The 22,276-nt window shown below is 45.4% G+C and overlaps 1 protein-coding gene across 2 annotated transcripts in view; it reads right to left on the bottom strand.

The window, feature by feature from the left end:
* MROH1 (maestro heat like repeat family member 1) overlaps positions 1 to 22,276 on the bottom strand; it is a 2,204,128-nt gene that overhangs the window by 914,671 nt on the left and 1,267,181 nt on the right. For both annotated transcript variants that reach the window (XM_086966435.1, XM_086966436.1), the window contains exon 23: positions 18,126 to 18,152. In XM_086966435.1, the coding sequence (XP_086822561.1) occupies positions 18,126 to 18,152 (27 nt within the window). The remainder of the gene's footprint in view (positions 1 to 18,125; positions 18,153 to 22,276) is intronic.

The following is a 22,276-nucleotide window of genomic DNA, read 5'->3' as shown; positions in this document are numbered from 1 at the left end:
GTTGCATCCCTCCCATCAGTAACAGTCTAAGAGATTACAGCCTGGGCCTCCTCTGGGATTATTTGCACCACTTCCACAACCGAATCCCCTTGTGAATGGGAATAACAGGCCAATAGGACTGAGGTGTTCACCAACCGCAGTGCAGGGCTGGTGGAAGAGAACTTTATTGTACCAAAGGTGTTCATCTGCTTGGATTCCCTATCCAATAGAGTGGTAGGGAATGCACCAGGGTGGCTAAGGGATGAAGAGGCTTCAACCACCAAGCTCTCTGGGGTGGGGTGCTGGGTAAAGAAACTGGGGTCCACAAGAGCGGAGCAGTGGTGGCAGGCAATGATCCTATTCACAGGAGCCCCAGTGCAGAGCTTGGACCAGGCCCCAAGTAGGATGTATTTAAGGGCTTCATTGAATGGATGTAAGGGTTCTGAGGGGGCGACTCACTGCCAAAGCACCACCACCAAGACATCAGTCTTGACTGCCACTGAGCGCAGCTTAATGTACAGGACTTCAGCAACCCAGTGGATGAAAATTGCATATGAGGCTGTAGCCACAGTAGAAGGGGAAACCAGGACAGTGTCAGGTGAGGTGTCCAACACCCAGGTCTCACACAGTTCCTTATAGCAGTTGCCCTGTTCCTCAACTGGATCATCTTCATAAGGGTCCAAAGACCCTTCCCAAACATCTAACTCAGCATGCCTATCCATCAAATAAGGCACAGACTCCGCTCTGGGAAATCTGTCCTCAGTCGGCGCCGAACAAAGCGAACAAGTTCTTTACCTTCAGTAATGCCTTATCTGGTAAAGACAATATCTAGTCACAGGTTCTTTACCTTTGAATTTCACCAGGGGTCATACTGGATCTAGATTTTTCATGAGCAGTAACCCTGCCGCTGGTACGTGGCATCAGTCGGCTCCACGTAGTGTCATCTGTGCCGGATATGATGTCTGCGTCACCTATATAGGCGCCACACCGGGGCGCAGACATCAGCTAATTTTCCCGACTTTCCGCGCCAGAGGTGCAGAGTCCTGAAGTGCACGGACACTGATGTGTCCAAACTAGGGCCATGAGGCAAGGAATCTGCAGCTTCATATTGTCTCTACCAGAAAAGGCATTACTAAAGGTAAGTAACTTGTTCATCTGATAGACATCTAGCCGCAGATTCCTGATCTTTGAATAGATGCCCAAGGAATACCATCACTGGTGGTGGGTTTGCGTACAAATTCAGTCTAAGAGGTCCTACAGGACCGAACGGGCACAGTGTCCCTGTCCCTGCGGGCCTGACTGTCCAGGCAGTAATGCTTGGTGAACGTGTGCAGAGATGCCCACGTTGCTGGCTGACAGATGTCCAGGACTGGAACTCCACAGACTAACGCAGTGGCTGCAGCCTTGGCTCTGGTGGAATGAGCTTGCAAGCCTTTACGAGGCTGATTCTTGGCGAATGCATAGCACATATTGATGCAGTGAATGACCATTGAGAGATGGTCCGTTTCTGCACCGTCCAACCTTTCTTCCCATCAACATACCCCATGAAAAGTTCGTCATCCACCCGGAACTCTTGGGTGCAGTTAAGGTAGAATGACAAAGCTCTTTTTCAGTTCAGACAGAGTGACTCCTCTTCTTTATAGGTATTTGGAGGAGCGTAGAAAGTGGGCAAGGTGACAGATTGGCCAACATGAAATGGAGTTACCACTTTTGGCGGGAAAGAGGCCCTAGTAAGAAGTATCAGTTTGTCAGAAATACTGATAGGAAGGGAGGCTTCGATGATAAAGCCTGCAGCTCACTAACTCTTCCGGCCAATGTAATCACCACAAGAAAGGCTGGTTTGATGGTCAGCAGCCTAATCAGAAAATTGAATTAATGTTCGAAGGGTGCACACATCAGAAATGTGAGAAATTTAAGTCCCACTGAGGCATAATGACAAAGGATGAAGGGGACATATGTACAAGACATTTTAAAATCTATTTATGATGAAAGATTTAAATAAGGTGGCCTGGTCAGAGGCCACAAGAAGGCAGACAGGGCAGCAAACTATCCTTTCAGAGTGCCGAAAGCCTTGCTGGGCAAGGGTCAAAATAAAAACAAATTCAGGGAGGGAGAAAGAGGATTAATAGATCTTTCTGTACAATATAATACAAGCTTTTTTCATCGGCAGGCATAGTGATGACTGGCTGCCAGAATAACATTACAGACTTCAGGAGGAAGGCCGAAAATTGCCAGCACTCAATCTCACGCATGAAGGTGAGGAGTCAAGTTCGGGTGGACAACCCTCCCCTGCTGATGCAACAGGAGATCCTTCTGAAGGGGCAGCCTGATCCGAGGATAGATGCTCATGTTCAGAAGCTCGGGATACCAGACTCTCCATGTCCAGTCAAGAGCCACAAAGATGACTTAGTCCCAGTAATTCCTGATCTCCTTGAGAAAGCGTACAGGAAGTCTGAGCTCCACTTGAGATGAAAAGCTTCTTCGGGAGAGAGCCACCATGGAAACTCTTGTGCGCAAAACTGTTAACCCTGCAAGCTCTCAGCGGATGGGAACTAACCTGAGCAAGGTTCTCCCCACTGTTGAAAGACACCTTGCGCCACCTCTGCATGGAGACTCCATTCGCAATCCGGTAGGCATCGACAGCTGAGTTTCCACCTCTGACGTTCAGGAAACCTGCCAGATGTGGAACCACCAGGGAGATCCCCCTGCTGTTCCAGCCATGTCCAGAGAGGCAGGGCATCAGTAGGAAGGAAAATGCTACTTACCAGTATGCATCTGTTCTTGGCATGTCGAGCTGCAGAGTTGCACACTATGCATAGATTGCCACCTAGTGTTGGGCCGGATGTTTGCAGTTTGTTTTGTAGAAAAGTCTTTGGAAGTCACAGAATAGGGGACTCCTCCTTTGGATGATACTGCGCATGGTCATCGGCTCCATCCCCAGATTGTTTTTCGCCATTAGGAAGTGATGGAGCTGTATAAGAGATAGTGATGTCCATGTGATATGTATCTAATTGAGATAATACTGGAATAGATAAAGGTAGCCGGGGAGGCGGGTGGGCGTGTGCAACTCTGCAGCTCTACATGCCAAGAACAGATGCATACTGGTAAGTAGCATTTTCCGTTCGAGGCATATGAGCTGCAGATTGCACACTATGCATAGATTATATAGCAGTTCCCACACCTAGCGGCGACCACCAGTGTCTGTTGCAGTTGTTTGAAACAGAGTTTTCAGTACAGCCTGGCCCACGGGACTTGATGTTTAGTTTGCACATCCACACAATAGTGCTTTGTGAATGTGTGCAGTGTAGTCCATGTGGCTGCTTTGCATATGTCATCTAGGGGAAAATTTCCTAAGAATGCCATTGAAGCCCCTATTTTCCTGGTAGAATGGGCTTTTGGTGGGATTGTTAATGTGCGTTTGGCTTTTTGATAACATTTGTATACATTTAACAATCCACCTAGCGATCCCTGATTTTGAAATGGGATTGCCTTTATGTGGCGGTGAGAAAGACACAAAAAGTTGTTTTGTTTTAAGAAAAGTTTGTGTCCTTTCAATGTAGTACAGTAATGCTCTCGACATCTAAAGTGTGCAGAGCTCTTTCTGCGACAGTTTGAGGCTGCGAGAAAAATACTGGCAGCTCAACAGATTGATTTAGATGAAAAGGCGAAATGACTTTTGGAAGGAATTTTGGATTAGTACGAAGAACCACTTTGTTATGATGCATTTGCAGAAAGGGTTCCTGAATGGTAAATGCTTGCAGTTCACTAACTCTTCTGAGAGACGTGATGCCTACTAGGAAAGCTACTTTCCAGGTTAGAAATTGCAATTCGCATTTATGCAATGGTTCGAAGGGAGGTCCCATTAACCTTGTGAGACCCACATCTAGATTCCACACTGGTGCAGGTGGAGTTCTGGAGGAATTATTCTTTTGAGTCCTTCCATAAAAGCTTTAATAGCTGGCACTCTAAAAAGAGATAGATGTCTATTTTTCAAGTATGCTGCAATGGCTGCAAGGTGTAATCTGATAGACGTGTAGGCTAAGTTACACTTTTGAAGGTGCAATACATATCCACATCTAAAGGATTAATTTGCATCTAAAGGATTAATTTGGTTGTTTTGGCAGTATATGACGAACCTTTTCCACTTAGCAGCATAGCATGCTCTAGTGGTGGGACGTCTAGCCTCTTTAATAACGTTCATACATTCTGGGGGAAGGTTGAGGTAACCAAACTATGACCTCAGGAGCCAGATCGCTAGGTTGAGCTGAGCTGGGTCCGGGTGTCTGATCTCTCCATGGTTCTGTGTTAATAGGAGTGGAGAAAGGTTTAGTTTTTGGTGTGGTACTACAGACATCTGCAACAGTGTGGTGTACCACGGTTGTCTGGCCTAAGTTGGAGCGACTAGAATGAACATCAGGGAATGTTGTTGCAGTTTTCGTACCACTAACGGAAGTAGTGGGAGAGGAGGAAAAGCGTACGCAAATAGTTCTGACCAGTTCATCCATCTCGCATTGCCTTTGGACAATGGGTGTGGGTATCTGGCGGCAAAGTATGGGCATTTTGCGTTTTCATGGGTGGCAAAGAGGTCTATCTGAGATTGTCCCCACATTTGAAAGAACGAATGAAGAACTTGTGGATGAAGTTCCCATTCGTGGATTTGCTGAGTTTGTCGACTTAGTAGATCTGCCATGGTATTTTGTACTCCTGGGATGTGTTGGGCTAATAGGAAGATGTTTAGTGGTATATCCCATCTCCATATCTGCTGTGCTAACAGAGCTGCAGAGAGTGTGTCCCTCCTTGTTTGTTTATGTAATACATAGCTGTCATATTGTCTATGCGGACTAAGACAGCTTTGCCTGACACTTGAGTTTGAAAAGCTTTTAGGGCGAGAAACACAGCTAGTAACTCTAGGTGGTTGATGTGCAATAGCTTTTGTTGCGGTGTCCACCTGCCTTGCATGGTGTTATGCCGGAGGTGGGCTCCCCAGCCAGAGAGCGATGCGTCCGCTGTTAAGACTATTTGAGGAACTAGCTCTAGAAACAGTCACCCTTTGGAAAGGTTTTTGGTGTTCCACCACTGCAGAGAACGATGAGTCCGACTGTCTACCAACACTAGGTCTGTTAGTTGACCTTGAGCCTTGTTCTATTGTCGTGCTAGGCACTCTTGCAGTGCACGCATTTGCAATCTTGCGTGAGGAACTGCGAATATGCATGCTATCATTCCTATGAGCTGCATGAACACTTGAGCTGGTAGTGAGTGTTGCAGCTTGAATTTTGTTAGAAGAGTTTGTACACTTGTTATCCTTGCTGGAGAGGGATACGCTAGTGTTAGTTCGGTGTTTATTGTAGCGCCGAGATACTGTTGCATGTGTGAGGGTTGTAGATGCGACTTGGTGTGATTTATTGTGAATCCCAAGTTGTGAAGCAGTTGAATGGTAGCATGGGTGTGTTGTACACACTGGCTGTATGAGCTGGCTTTTATGAGCCAGTCGTCCAGATATGGGAAGACATGTATGTGCTGTTTTCTTAAGTTTGCTGCTACTACTGCTAGGCATTTGGTAAACACCCTTGGTGCTGTTGCGACTCCGAATGGGAGCATTTTGTACTGGTAGTGCTGCCCGTGCTTGGATGGGAATATGGAAGTAGGCGTCCTTGAGATCTAAAGTGGCAAGAAAGTCGTTTAGCACCAGAAGTGGAAGGACCTGTTGAAGTGTGACCATATGGAAATGGTCCGACTGAATGTAAACGTTTAGAGGTCGGAGGTCTAGGATGGGTCTTAGTGATCCGTCGTTTTTTGATATCAGGAAATACAGTGAGTATACTCCTTTGTTTTTGTGGTGCTCTGGAACTATCTCTATTTCATTTTTCTGCAGGAGGGATGTTACCTCTTGTCTGAGCAATGTTAAATGTTCCTGTGACATTGGGCACTGCCTGGGTGATATGTTTGGTAGCCCTTGCCATAAGTGGATTGTGTAGGGGCTTTGTATGAGGCTGAGGCTGTGGAGTATCCTCTGGTGGCACTTCTATAGGATGAGCGACAAAATGAACGTCTGGGAGCCTGCAGGGCTCCCATAGATTTGGCGGTGTCTGTATCTTTTTTCATTTTTTCAAGAGATACATCCACATTGGGTTCAAATAGGTGTTGCTCATCGAAAGGTTGATTAAGAATGGCAGTTTGTACCTCAGGTTTGAATCCTGATATACCTAGCCAGGCGTGTCTGAGTAGTAAGACGCTGGTGTTGACTGCTCTAGACGCAGTATCTGCTGCGTCGAGGGCACACCTGATGGAGGTATTTGTAATGTTTTTACCCTCTTGGATGAGTTTGTGTGCCCTATCCCTGTACTTATCAGGGAGGTGTGTCATTATTGACACTAATTCATCATAATGTGTTCTATCATATCTAGCTAGCAATTCCTGTGTGTTGGTGATACGCCACATGTTTGCTGCTTGAGACGCAGGTCTCTTTCCTGATGCATCTAATAGCTTAAACTCTTTATCTGGTGGAGCAGCATCACTTGATGTTTGCGAGTTTGCTCTCTTGCGTGCGTTCGAAACTACAAGTGAGTCTAGTGGTACTGGTCCCTTAATGTATGTTGGATCTGAAGGGGCGGCTTTATATTTCTTCTCTATGCGAGGATTAATGATTCTAGTTCTGACTGGATCTTTGAAGACTTCAGAAGCGTGTTTAATTACTCCTTTGAACATTGTTAAGATGGATGTAGACCTTTGTGTGTTATCAAAGGTATCCATCAGGAAGTCTTCGTCTACAGGGTCTGTGTGTATGTCTACCCCGTGATATTGTGCAGCCCTGTGTATCAATTCGTTAAACCCTATGGTATCTTCCGGTGGGGAAGGCCGGGAGGAGTATAAGTCAGCCTGCGGGACATTTGGGACATCTGGAGTGGTGTAATCATTCCATGGGTCGGGTGATCCTGCAGGTGTGTCTGGATCAGGCATGTTACCCCCCATATCATCAGAACTATCATCCCTATGAGAGGATGCTGGGAAACGCTATGGTATGGGAGTTTGTGGTGATGGCATAGGTGGAGGAGAAGGGGTAGGCAGTCTTAAAGCGAGGTAGCCATGTCCTTTTTCTTTGCATGCGGAGCTGGGGCTGGTTTGTCCAGTGGTCGCTTTTTTCGAGGCCAAAATCAACTGTCCAGTGAATGGGTCTTTAGCCAGAGTCTTTTGAGCAGGGTCTGTATAATAGAAGTCTTCTGCCGGAGGCCAATCTGTAGGTGCTGGAGAATGTTTCGGCACTGAAGCAGCTTGCTTTTGTTTTTTGACTGTCCTTTATTGGGGAGGCAGGAGTCTTTCTCGGCTCCGAATGTTTTTTCGGCTCCGAATGTTTTTTCGGTTCCGGAAGTTTTTTCGGGTCGGGTGTTTTTTTCGGATCCGGTTGTTTTTTGGAATCCGAAGGTTTATTTGGTTCCGACCTGAATTTCGGTGCCAAAGGAGTTGTGTGTTTCGGTGTCGATTGTTTGGGCGTCGGCATAGCCAGTGTCAATGTATTTTTTAGTGCCGGTAAGTTGGCGCCGGCACCATGCGAAGGCTGACTCGAGCCTGAGTCGCCTGAAGGCTTAATTGGCTTCTTTGCCGGGCCCGAAGGTGGGGCAGTAGAAGCGGAGTGTCAGTGTGCACCCGAGCCCGAAGTTGTGACCTGGGCCTTCTTTGGGGGTGTCGAGGAAGGGTCGGGGTCGACGGTCGTACTTACAACCCGTTGCACTGGAGTGATGTCCTCGACATCCGAATCTTTTTCCTGTTCGGAACTGCTGTCGAAGTCTTGTTGTTCTGGGACGTTGACGCCTTCCCCAAAGATGTCGTCCGGAATGGAAGTTGAAGATCAAGCCATAGTTCTTCTCGCTCTTTGGTCCCGGAGAGTCTTTTTGGAGCAAAAAGAGGCACAAGCTGAGCAGTCCTTTGCCTCGTGCTCTGGAGAAAGGCAGAGGTTACACACCTCGTGGAGGTCGGTGGGGGAAACTTCGACGCACATTGAGGACACTTTTTGAAGGGAGTCCTTTCCATGAGTTGGAGTTGAGGCCTAGCAAGGCCCGAAGGCCGTCAACGACACCCGGATTCGAGGTATTTGACGTTGAAGAGTACCATCGAGTGGAAACGCGTTCAAAACGTATTTTCTGAAAGTTGGTGAAGATTGCGTGCCGAAGGAATTCGGTTTCAACACGGAGCGCTGGAAACACACCCGAGCTCGGTGGCGGAAAAAAACAATCTGGGGATGGAGCAGACGACCATGCGCAGTATCATCCAAAGGAGGAGTCACCTATCCCGTGACTTCCAAAGACTTTTCTACAAAACAAACTGCAAACATTCGGGCCCAACACTAGGTGGCAATCTATGCATAGTGTGTAATCTGCAGCTCATATGCCTCGAACAGTGGGTTTCTGTTGCAGAACTGCCTCACTTTTTGCTGACTCTGCAGCAATGTTGGCTGAATGTGCACTGGTTTCCTGCTAACCACGTTCCCAATGTTTGTGTTCTTTCCCTAAACTGTACCTTTATATCCACAATTGGTACACCTATGGCCTACATCTAAGTACCTTGAAAAAGGTACAAGTGGCACCAAAGGCATTATGACCAAAGAGGGTCTCTAAGGGCTGCAGCATGTGTTATGCCACCCTAAAAGACCCCTCACCAAACACATAAAAACTGCCCCTGCAGCCTGCGTGTTTTGGTGCAGACAAAAGTGATTAGTCAAAATGCCGCACATCCATGTGTGCCAGGTCTACCAGCACTGGAAGAGGCATAGGTAAGCCACACCTACACAGCAGGCCTCTAAGTACTCCGACGATGTCATTCCGGCGCTAACGACGAGGACGACGGACGCGGAGCCGCGGACGACGCCTACCAATGCACAGGGGTATTGCTACGCAAAAGTTTCCGGATCCAGTCTGACGCCTGGGGATATTCTAAGGTAAGGAATCTATCACTAACGTGTCTCTTTCAGATGCAGGGTGCATTATACCTCATGTGAGAGCATAACTGCATCAGAAGATCTGCCCCTGTAGTGTCTAAGTGCATTCTTAGACATAAGTGCACAGTGAAGCCATACTGAGTACATGGGCTGGGAGCTTGTCGCTAAGAGTTCCACAGCTCCATGATGGCTTCACTGAATTCGCAGATGTTTGATACCAAATATCTCAGATTAATGAGCCCACACTGATGCCAGTTAGTGCTGGATTCATTATTAAATGCATGCATAGGGCACCCCAGAGGTGCCCCCTGGAAATCTACCTAACCACTATTGCGTGGCTGACTGGTCTGCATCAGCCTAGCACTTCCATACATGCTTGTGCCCCCCTGAGGTGGAAGCCTTGTGATCTCGTGGGTCCGAAACAAAGCCTGCTCTGGGTGGAAGTGTTTCACACCTACTCCTAAGCTGGAACAGCATTCATAAACGGTGAGCATCAAAGGCTTCCCACCCTTTGGTATGTTAGCCAGGGCCTCTCCAGCTAGTTGAGATGCCCGACCCTTTGATCAAGCCCCTCTTTTGGGTGCATGGGAGACGGGAAAATTAGTAATCAGGAGAGGTGTGTTCCCTCTCAGCCAGGACCTCCCTTGAGGTGTCCTGAATGGAAGTGACCCTCTCCATTGAAAATCATCCATATTGTTTTTGGGGATTTCCACCAATAGGATCAGGGGTATGTCTCCTCCCGAAAGGGAGTGGACAAACAAAGGGTGTAATCGCCCTAAAAGTAAGTAGCCCATTGGCTACTACCATCCAGCACCTGTAACACCCCTGAAGCAAATTGTGGAGCGACGCTTCAAAAGGAAGGAACAACTCCCATCCACCAGTGCCCTGGTGGAGAACCTCCAAGAGATTATATGTAGGGAAAGGGGTGACAGGCTCGCCCATCTGCAAAATGCCAGTGGCCATGGAAATAGCCCGAACGAAGGCAAAACTGGCCACCCTAGGGCGCGGCAGGGGAGAAAGCTATTCCTCCATGGGCGATGGCTGCAAACTGAGCAGTCCGTCCCTAAGTCCAGCGAAAGGGGGACGCGGCTCCACGGACGAGTGGGGAACCTGAGGGGTCCCCGGGGAGGGTGGAGAAGTCGGTGGAGGGTCCAACAGCGGACTGCAGAGAAAAGGGCCCGAGGACTTAGGCAGCGGGGATGCAGAGGAACCCTTCCTGGAAGATGCCGGTGAAAAGGCAACAATGCAGCACCCTGTCTCCGAGGAGGAAGAAACCAGCAGATGACAAACCTCTGGAGAGGAGGGAACTTCCTCAGAAGAAGAATCACGGACCTGACGCCGGCAAGGCGCCGTGGAATCCGCCACAGGCACAGGTTTGATGCCGACCGGCGCCGGAGACGGCATTGGCGGCACAGAGTCAACCTCCTCCACCACATGCTCCCTAGGAGAATGGGGCGGGGTGGGGCGGGTCGGAGCCGGTGCGGATAAGGAACGGTGCCGAAAAGGTGCCAGCTCGACCTCACTCGGAGCAGCTGCCAATAGAGAGTACCAAGAGGGACTCGGGAAAGCACTCCAAGCCCTGGCCTCTACCCGCGGCACCGCCAGGGCCGGGAAGGAAAGTCTGGGGCTCTGAAACAACGCCGGCTCGGCCTCTGGAGAGGCAGCCGCCTGCTCCGAGGGGGACTTGGGGACAAGCCCTGAGTCCCGGCAACCTCCTGCGGCACCACAGGGAGCCCGGTAGGGATCTGCGGCGAGGCAGGGATGCCACGGGTCGAAGAGCGGAGCCCCGAAGGACTACCCCTTGACGACACCACCCTCCTACAGCCTGAAGCCGAAACTTTTGGTGCCGGGGCAGAAGCCGCCGGCGACTCCGTGGAAGGCCCAGTGCGAGGCAAGGGATCGGGGGACATATCAGGAGGTGGAAGAGGGGCCAAAGAAGCCTGCAGAGCAGCAGCGTAGGCTGGTCACCCCAATGCCGGGAAACGGCGATAGGGAGGTGACTGGCGGGGGCACACGTCCCGAGGGGAACCCGTGCCCTCCGCCGAACGAGGACAAGACCTCAGAGACAAACTACAGGACCTACCAGTTGGTGAGCAAAGCCCTTGGGGTCATGGTGCAGGGCGGTGCTGCAGACTGAATCGGCGGTTCCTGTGCTCCAAGGTAGGGGACAGATGCGGGGATTCGACACTGACCTGGACAAGCAGGCCGAAAGCAATTTCAACTGGTGCTCCCGCTGGGACTTCGGTTTAAGGTGCTGACAAGCTTTGCAGTTCGTAGTGTCATAGTGCTCACCCAAATACCACATACATATCGGGTGAGGGTCCGTCGCCGACATCGGACGAGCACAATCCCTACACGACTTGAAGCCCAAAGGCATTCGCACACTGTTCCACGAAACAAAACTTGAAAAGGAGGCATGAAAACAGGCAGGACACGATCCGGATCTGCGTTGAATGCAGAAAAGAGAAAAAACTGACATCAGCGCGCCGGGCTCGTCTTTCTCCAACTCTTCTGGAGGTATCCCCCACATCCCACGCAGGATCAGAGGATGTGGGACACAGACACCACATCTGTACCCAGGTTGCCCTACAGCTCCAGCATTTGATGCATTGAAACTTAACCAGTACCCCATCATTCCATTCATTGGATGAGGACTCTTTCTCCAACTCTTCTGGAGGTTCACACACATCCCACGCAGGATCAGCGGGTGTGGGACACATCTGTACCCACATTACCCCACAGCCGTCCTGAGGGAGACCCGCAGGCCGAGGCCCACAACCACCCCTTGAGCCGCAAGTCGGGTCGAAACGTCGACGCCCATACCCATCCATCCTGAACCACGTACCCCTGTTGATACCGTGCAACACACGATTTACATTGTGCAACGGATAATTAAAAACAAATTGCTATTAAACTATATGAATGTGGCTAGGTAGAAAAAAAGACTGAGAAGTTTTAATCAGTCTAATAGAAATGAACTATTGAAACCATTCCTTATTTGACACTGTCTGAATTCCTTTCACCGCCTCACACTTGAGCACTTCCTCTTTTTGCACGTTCTCTTGGAGCAACCTCCCCTTCTCCACCATCTTTCTTAAACGAATTATTGCAGCAACGATAAACAATGTTGTATTCATTACGATGAAATAAACTGCTGTTAATCAAATATCCCTTGGTTATTGCACTTTAATATATTGTTTTGTAATAATTACTATGAGCCAATAGGTTAACGGCTCCAGAAACAATACAATTAATCTATTGTAGGTTGTGATGTGCTTCATCCACAGAATAAGGCCCAGGACCATTGTTTTTGTACCATATTCAACCCAGGTCCAGGACCACTGGGTCACCCCATTTTTGAGAATGACAGTTTACCAAAGGTCATGAGTTAAGTGTTGCAGAAGATAGCTGGCATTCAAGGATCTGAGAGTCAACTGGTGTATGAAAAATGTTTTCTCAAATGTCTCTGTGTTTGGATTTCTCATCAGGCAAACTAGAAGGAAAAGCATTGGGATGAATTTTGTGGCAGGGACCTGTACCAGCTGACTATCTGTTGTCAGGTGTTGAGAGAGAAAGCATGTGTCACCTGATGCAGAACAATTCGACACGCAAGCTGCTCGTTAACTGGCAGACCTGCACATGGTTACTACCAACTGACAAAAGGAATATCATAAGGGCCTCATTAAATGGTAATAATTGCTCTGTGGCAGCCTGAAAAGGTTGAGGTACTTCTGTCAAGGCATTAGTGTTTACTTCTGTAGTGGATAGATGTAAATCTAGAGCCTTTCATGCCCCTTCAATCACAACAGAAAAATGTGCTTTATTCATTTGGCAGGTCTGGGTAACAACAGGGTATGTGTTGGGGAAACATTGGATCAATTGCTACAAATGCTGACCGGCATCGCTCATTGGTGGTCTAAAACCAATATTCGAGATCAGGTCCAATCCCCATTCCAGGCCCCATTTGAATTTTTAAAAAAATGCCCAGCTACAGACCATGAGATCTGCTTAACACACAGACACTGTTCATCAAGAAAACCATGCAAACACTGAAAGGAAACTACATGTGAAACGGAAAAAACTACAGGGAAGAAGATCCTAGGCAGTCACATAATTTGAGTATTGTTGGTCCTCAGTGGCTGGGGGTATGGTGGACCTGAGGGTGAGGAGGTTCAAGACTAGCCATGTAAAGTGGGGCTATGGCCTACCCAAAACAAAATTCAGGTTTCCCTAAGGTGTCACTTGCCACAAAATGTACTATTGTTGGATATTCCTTCTCGGATGTCCACAATTCCCAAAGTATGTCCATGTGATGAACTTGACTTGAAAATACCTTCTCTTACTGGAGAAACTATTTCAAATCGTGCAGACTTAAAATAAGAAGCTGCTCTATAACAGTATTATTAAGCAAAGCAGTTGGTGTTGGTCAGCCAATGTTTGAGTCTTCTGAAATGTGCATCCATTTTCTTTTGCGGACACTTCATATAATCCCCCAAAACAAGACTGAGGATTCTGAATTATCATAGGGAACCATTTATACTTTATTTGAGCACATTTTTAATTAAATGTGGCTTTCCTTAAAAACATTTACAATAATGGACACATCTTGGCCCTTCTTCCAGATTTTTATATTCTTTATTTTTTCACTCTTTCTAATGACAACGTTTCCAGGATAGTAGAGGTGCAAAGAAAGTAAATCACCAATGTGCAGTGTGAAATGTGTTAAAATGCTGCAAGAACATATTTAAGGATGATCCCCCCCTTGCCCTAGACAATCCGATAGAATTTTTTTTTGTACTAATCGATGTAACCTATTGTCAACATGTGATTCCCGTATTACTCCTCTGTAATGTGATTGATATGCTGGTGATGATTAATAAAAAAAGTTTTACCCCAAAAAAAAGAATCTATTTAAATTGGTTTAATGCACACGTGTAATATAGATCACATTCAGCCCTGGCTGTTTCCTAATTTGTGAATGAACTCCAGTTGTAACATAAATAAACAGCATTGTCTGCTTATTTGGTAACAAGCGATCATTTAAAGGAAATCATTCTGAATTAAGTAGAAAAGCCAAATGTCCCATTCTTGTTTAACAATTGTACATCTGTATTTGAGACGGTTAGCTGTGGCAGTTGTTTTTGTGATGTCAGAAGTAAACTATGTCCTATTACACTAGACAGCTAAATAGTGAGGTCAGAACTGGATAACATTAATCTTAAGCATAGGTTTTCATACTATCATTGCAGATTTTCATGTTATTTCACATACTAATTAACAAACATCCTTAATTCCTCATAATCGCTCTTTAGCAGTGTTTCGTCTTCAGCAGAAACACAGAGCTGTAAAAAGCATGAGCCGGAACCACAGCGTTGCAAAAACATCTCTTAAGGTTAGTGTCAGTCAGGAAGAGAAGACAGTTAGTAAAGCTCAAGAATGAATCGGTGTTCTCATTATCCATCCCCCACTAAAGGATCACCACTTAAACACAATCTTCTCTAGATCCTTTGCTAAGCAGTGTTCATTTTCTGCTTGTGTATTACTAGGTTTAACTCCCCACCTCAGAAGGAGCCAAGACTGGGAAGTATTTTCCTATGTGAGTGTCTTCCATCCTCAACAATGTGGAGCGACCCCTATCTTCACTTTGAGAATGCTTAGTCCAGATACATCAATTTGTTAACATCCCTTAGTGAATGAAGACCACAACATCTTTTGAGTGTACATACCATTTTTCCCACTGTATCAATATTCTAAGTCAAAAACGCCTAAAACCAACAACCAATGTCCATTTTGTTCGTAAGGATAGTGTTTTGTTATATGTAAACACTTGTACGCATCAATGTTTAATGTTACAAAGCAGCAACACAACACTATCTTGTACAAAGGTGGGATTTTTCCTCCTTGTTCAACATTGGTAATCACCTCAATCTTGCCATAAAAGACACCGGCAGAGATATTTAAAACGTTGGCGATTTGACCCAAAAAGCCTCCTCTTTCAACTTTCCAATGATGACCTGTAACTGAGAAGATTGAGAAGAGTGCTCTCGACCATCTCTAGGACTGCTGATATAAAAGCGGAAAAGTGCATTCACATACGTGTGGACTTCAGGCACTATTTTCAAGAAGGCAGCATGCCTGAATCAAAAAAGCCACAAAAATGTGGTTTGAAAGATTTAAACGGCTCCTTTAAATAACAAACCTGTAAAGTTTAAGCAGATGAAAGCAGGTTGGTCTATTCAATAGTTTCTGGGCAGATAAGCATTCACTTGTTTCTAAGACCATGAAGTAACTGTTGAACAATAAGTAAGATAAAAACTATTCTCCAGCCACCTCAGTTCTCTACTACTACTCTGCTGCTGCCCATCAACTACTAATCAACAGCATGGGATATATTTATGACTTCAAGTCAATTAGATCACTAGCAGTCCAAGCAGACTCATGCAAGGTCTAGTTTCCACCTATGATCATTGGACCTTGTTTAGGTGAACACCATGGAGACCAACCAAGGAAGGCAGTAAACAATGTAGTGGGAATCTGGAGAATTTTCAAGCAACAACATTTTCATCCAACGACCACCAAATTAATCAATGGCATGTATGTATTACCACATCAAAAGAGGGGCACTGACCACTTTCACAGAATATGGAATCACAATGTAATAATCAATGTCCAAAAGTGCATACTAATGGCAAAATCTAATCTTATGTGGTAAATGAGATAACACAACTGTTTTTAAAAAACACAGACAGTACTCCTATTAGTCTGTTTTGATTAAATAGCCATTCAGATATGCAGGAATTGGGAGACACTTCTGGCTCGTATGGAAGGTGTGCCATGACCACTAACACAGACTTTGCTACTACCCTTGCAGACTAGATGCATAATTTTTGGATAAACCTTTTACTAATGGTACTCATGGTTTGCTGCAAAAACAAGGCCCAACAAAGTAAAGAAGAGATAAACAACTCTAGTGGATTTTACAGCTTAGCTGTATTATCACTGGTTAAAATCCAGGCAAATTTTTGTTTTTGGGCAGTCAATCAACTAAGCATTAATGAGTAACAAACATCTGTTATGAGTAAAAAGAAGGTGTTTAGGAGTAAACAACTGCTTTACAGCTTGTATTCGGTTACAAAGACTGACATTTTGTGGCTAAATGATTAATTTTTTTCCACCTTCGGGAATTAGAGTTCCATAACTGGACCCAGTCACTTCTTTTCTTTTGGACAAGAAGACTGTTTTTCATGGTGTTATGAGTGACGTCTTTAAAACTCAAAGCCTTGAACCTTTAGCCAGAGGAAATACAGGCAGAACGGTAAATGCCCAGTACCGGGAAAGCTGAAAGGGCAATTTTCAGAACCATCTGCCAATTAGGAAGGAAAGCTGGGACTTTAGAATTTTTCAGACTGGTTTGCGAAGTACGCTGAAATCCAGCATCTACTGCTGATTATTAGTGGACAAACCAACCCTAAGTTGCAGATGCACATGAGTAGCAGATGCTGCCTTGCAACTTGCCAGATGGAAAGGTTAAGCTGACCAGATCAAGTTATCAATTTAGACTCCCAATCAATGTGACCACTAAATAATGAAGAAAAACTTTTGCACTGCTAAGCCCAGACACTAAAAGCCTAAATGTCCAAGGACCCTTGAGCACACTGAGTAGGTAATAATTGAGCAACTTCAGAAGTAGCACATTATTTCCAACTTTCCCATTTGTAAAAAAACGGGAATGTTCATCCCAGACCGTCTTCGCAGTACTTTTGCGTTCGTCTGTAAACACATTAACCCAGTTATAAACAAGACTGTTCTAATTAAGCGTGTGGCAGGTAACGAGAAATAGGAATAACAGCAATATGCAAAGCACCTACTGCTATCCCTTTAAGACCAACAAAACAAGTTCACTGATAGAATGGAGGGAAAGGGCACTGAAAGTCAATCATCTGACTAAATGTCTATCCTAGTAGCATCATATAGGCATTGCATATTTTACAGCACAATCATGGCTAAGCGGTAGGAATAGGTTCTAGAGGAATGACCATTCTTCCTTGAAATGGTTTATACAACACTGTGGGGGATTCACATATCAATACTGGGTGAGTTCAGGGGCCACTGTAGTAACCACACACCTTCACAGACCAAGCCAATAAATACTTAAAAAAGTAGATGGGGTGGAGATTAATTTACACTTAAATCACCCTAAATAACATTTAGAAAACATACTATTGTGGCAAGGGGACTAAAAGTTAAGAAAGCTAGAACTGCTGATGTATACTCAAGTGGTATAATTAGTGGAAGCAGAAGCAGCATTCACTACCCACGGTACCTGTGGTGACTAAAGGATGTTCTCAAATGACCAGATTGATAGAGGTAAAACAAACAATTTAATTACCTGCCCAGGTTCTGTGGGTTACAGGGTTACCCCATTACACTTAATGGCATGCTAGAGATAAAAGGCAATAAAGACAAATCCTACACATGATCAAGGCCTGAAACCGGTTACACCAAAGCACTGTCATCCTCTAGGCTAGCTTCACAAAGAGATTATGAGGCGGGAAGAAATTTCAGTGCTGCGGAGGACTGCTCCTTGACGGAGAAGCAAACCCAACATGACCACCATTTCATGCAGGTTTTGCACACTGTGCTGCAAATAATAGTTCTATACAAAGAGAACACTTTTCAAAAGCATACCCTGCAGAGAGGTCCTTTTTCCCTCTTTAAATCACATACTTCTGGTTTTCTTTAGTGTTTATGTTTGGGTCTACTCTCAAACTTGTAGCCTCCTTTGTGTTAGCCTCAATTACACTGATATAATTTGGTGATGGTTTGCACATCAATCTACTAGTAAGATAAACCAGTCTATTACTACTTGAAACCCTCCTACTTTTAGGACTGTTTCCAAATGGTACCTACTGCAGGAAGGGTCCTTTCAAAATGGCCTTTCTCGCTTAAAAATAAAAAGGTTGATCTTTACAAGACACCCACTTAAACTCATGCAAAGCAGTGGGTAGTTATACTCTTCAATTCAAGCTCACTGTCACCTCTAGAGCTCTCCTACTTATAAGGCTCCTTCACAATTGCCCTGAAACAGCTACCAGTGGGACTGTAACTTGCTGCCCCCTATCATTCGATTTGAGATGCAGAGAAAGAGAAGAGATAATGAAAGAGGGAAATGGAGAGCTTTTCAGATATAGTAACTCATGGTTTCCCCGCACTGTACCTTGGTTTCTACTTTGATTCCCAGAACCTGAACAATAAAAAAATAAAACAAAGATAATTAGAAATTAATAAGCATGCAATAAGATGGCATCCTAAACACATAAAGTGTAATTATATGACAATAGATACCCTGTAGATATAGCACTTACAACAACAACAAAAAACATTTGACTGAAGTGTGTGCTAACTGCCATAAAGAAATGCATCATGAAAAATGACATTATCTCATTAGTAAAATATTTTCTAGTACCAAGAGGAATTTGTTTACAGCAACATTCAAAATTTCATTGTGAGCCATCATAAAGTCAGACCTTTTTGTACGGTGAAAATTTCTATAACCTGGATAAGTCCCACTTACCTTGAAAATCAGCAAACAAATATACAGATGTAATGAGCAGATTTTCATTGTTAGTATTATACTTGTCCCCTTCCTGTCGAACTCACTCAACATCTACTTATAGAACCTGTAGACACTCTATATCGCACCAAAAAAGCTTTCTACTTCTTTAGTATTCTTTTGAGCTCAGTCAGCTGATCTTCAACTCACGCTTTCAAACAGCTCTCAACATTAAATACTATTTCATAGAGGGTGAACTATAAATATAGTGTAGTAACAAAAACTAAGTGAGGATAGGCACCTTCTAGAATAAGTGACATGGCTACAGGGAGTTGCTGCATTTTCACTGTTCTTGGGCATGAACCTTCATTCATGTGACAACAGAATTTTAAGTGACAAAGATGGTCTGTGCTGGTCTTTTGGACAGCAGAAACCTCAGCTACGGAATGCCAAGAACTGTTGCTTCAAGTTAGAGGCAAATCATATTACGTTTGGGCCACTGAACTATGTGCATTTGGAAATAAGCATCCTTGCGGTTCAGAAACAAAATCCAGCTTCTTGCCTGTCAAAACAATCTGTCATAGTCGATATTTTGAACTTTTCCTTTTTGCATGAGTATTTTCAGATAAAGTATATGTAATCCAGTGCATAAACCCCATCCTTCCCTTGGAATTAGAAAATATAGCATGTACAGAACCCTATTTCTCTGAAAAGGAGGATCCAACTCTAGCCCCTTTCTCTACTAAACCAAATATCTCCATAATTAAAATGTTTGCGTGTGGGGGGTGAGGAGGAAATAAAGAGTTTTGGTGGTAGGTTATCTCAACATGCATTAGATAAACACAACCATGAGAGGAATCATAGTGATCTCATAAGGCATGGTAAAGGAGAAGGAAAAGGAAACTCAACCGTTTTAACCTCACTCCACTCAGCAGCCTTTACGGAAATGAGAAAGAGTCTGAAGCTGTTACAGGGGCTTCTTTTTTCGTACACTGGTGAGTGAAACCTAGGAATCTTTTGAACGCCCTGTGAAATTTATGAAGGCTGGAAGCAGGCTAGAAAACCTGTCAGTAGCACTACACTTTTTAAAGTGACACATCTGACACCTCTTTCTTTCACCAATCAATAATATTTCTAGATCATTCTAGAAACGTGAAGTTCTCATCCAAGCATACATTCTTAAAAATACTGATTACTCCATAGAACGCACTACTACAGCCATGCTACCTAGGCCAGCATGCACGACTTGCCTAGATGAATCCATACCATCTTGAAGAAGTTCCTTAAAGAGACTAAGATGCCCAGATAACCATGGAACTACTAATATCAACTTAACTTCTCATAAGCATATATGTTCCTATCCAATAAGCAGGTAACTGTAGAATATGTAATCACCAGACTCCCCTAATGCAACTCGCTTATTAACTTCTCTGTTCATTGGATATGTAGGAATAGTGCCCAGCTCCAGTTTACTAGTAGCCTGAAGTATTAAACTATTATGTTTTGACCAGGGTTCATTAACTTGATCCATCAAGGCCTCACTGAACAAAAAATCTCAGTCAATGTTTGTTAACATGTTAAACTCTCTTTTAACAAAAATTGTTGATGTTATCCACACAAGTCTCCGTTCAAAGTCTTTCCTGTTTTCTTGAGAATAGTGGCACAATAAGCACATTTGATCAAAGTATGCCCCTTTCTGTTTTAGGCATTTATGTCTCAGGGAATGTACACAACTCACTAGCATTGGGGTCAGCCAAAAGACTGCTTTTAAAATCTCATGGAGGACATTACAAGTTAGCCAACATAAATTATACCTACTTCAAATCGATTCTTCCCTTGAAAACTTGCTGAGCCAAGGAAAATCCTTTTCCTTTAAGTAATGACAGAAGGTGGTATGGCCAAATTGCCACAGGTGGCAGATGCATCGCCTTAGAGCTCCAATCCAGCTACTTCCAGAGACATAAATGTGCTAAATGTGGACTGTGATGACGGTCAGGAACAATGCCATCAATGCAGAGAGGTGGTGATGCCAACCAGGCCAAATACCCAGTGACAAACCAGCAAGCAGAAGCATGTGGACATGCAGAAAATTCAACCGGTGCTGTCCTAGATACTATGCTCGGCCTGGAGAGGAGTTTACCACACAAGTGACCTAAGGTGGAGGTGCTCTAAGGAGCTGAGTGGCTCCATGTGGAGGCAGAAGCAAAGGAGTAGCCGATGAGGCTTGGACAGTAATAGTTAAAAAAAAAACAAGGTGGCAGCACTGTAAGGCTAAGAGTACCTGACCCAGACAGGAGCTCTCCACTGGAAATTCTGTGCATGAGGCCAACTAAGGATGACTTTAAACTTTCAGAAGGCAAATATCATCCGCAAAATTAAATAAAGAAATAAAACACAGGAGGCGGACTGCGTCCCAATCACATGTTGAACAAGGGCAACAAATCTTAAGGAAAGTTATACGGGGGACAGGGGGGCATTCTGGGGCATGGGGGACAAAGCCATGAGGGGGGAGAGGCTACGACAAGGACCTATGTAGTCGCGTCCTTGCAGAGTTCCAAGGGGCCCTTTCTCCCCTGCACCCGGCAAAGTCTCGCTGGTAAACCCTTGAGTCCACAAGATCATCTGCCGGAACCACCATGCAGCATGCTGATATGAACCAATCAAATCTGGTAACCTGGGTTCGGCGCGATGGTGCCCTGAAAAAACTTACCACCCCTCGTATGAGCAACTAACATGGTACCATTGCAGCCAGAATCATCTGGTGTGCCTCAAGGGAAGGAGATGTCTGCGATGCATGCACCGGACCCGGCAAACAGGAGTGCCTGAAACTGTGGACAGTGGGGCATAGTGTGTCATCATAACACACACCTCAAGGAAAAATGGAGGGCGCGGCTGTGGAGGAGACTACAAGAACGAGCATGGAACAGCCATGACCTATGTGTGGAGGAGATGGCCTGTGTTGGATGCTCGTATGGTGGTCTGATATAGGAGGTTGTGGCGATCGCTAGAGCAGTAGCTGGGCTGCATCGGCGCCCCCTGCCAGATTCCACACAGCAGGGCACGACTGAGCCCAGCGGGGTGCAGAGACAGCCCAATTTTTACAGCATGGCAATGGTGCGGACGAGAGAGATCGGCCGAGATAAAGAGTGAGTCAGGCAGTGGAGCGAGCCCACTGAGCGCTGCCCGGAGTCTGGTGGCCAGTCACTATTTTTGCGAAGCCTTTGCTTTGGCCCTTAGAACTACAACCATTGGCCCTGGCATTCACACCCTTTGTCCTCAGTAATCTACAGTTTCAAATAGGCGTGGGGGTGGGGGAGATTATTTCCCTTAATCAGGGACCTCTTCCAGCACCAGAGGCCCACATACAGCGGGCTTTGGGGGGGGGGGGGGGGGGGATCAGCCCTTGATGCAGTGATGCAGCAAAAGTAGAAGACAAATGTGATGCCAATGTCCCGGCCACCTGCAAAGTCATATCGCAGGTAATAGTTGCATTTAAAGCCGAGATGGGTCTTCTGCATCAGGATTTAATTAAAGCGCTCACGGACCTAGATTATACAGTTCAGAAACTGGATTCAAGAACCAACCGCGCTGAAGTGGAAGTAGCTGAAAGGGGCCATGAAAGAGATGAGCTAGCAATCAGAGTAGACTCACTCAAGCAACGCTGACAGTGGTTTACGGACAAGCTAGAAGATGGGGAAAATTAATCTAGGTGCAATAATGTGGGCATCAGAGGTATCTAGAGTACCATCCTGGACAAGTAACTCCCCCATAATGTACAATACCGGTTTGCCCACTACTTCAAACTGGAGAGGACA

The sequence above is a fragment of the Lissotriton vulgaris genome, chromosome 4_1 (genome assembly GCF_964263255.1).
Source record: "Lissotriton vulgaris chromosome 4_1, aLisVul1.2, whole genome shotgun sequence".
Lineage (NCBI taxonomy): Eukaryota > Metazoa > Chordata > Amphibia > Caudata > Salamandridae > Lissotriton > Lissotriton vulgaris.
Note: the sequence above shows the minus strand (reverse complement) of the source record. Positions and strands in the feature narration are given on the sequence as shown.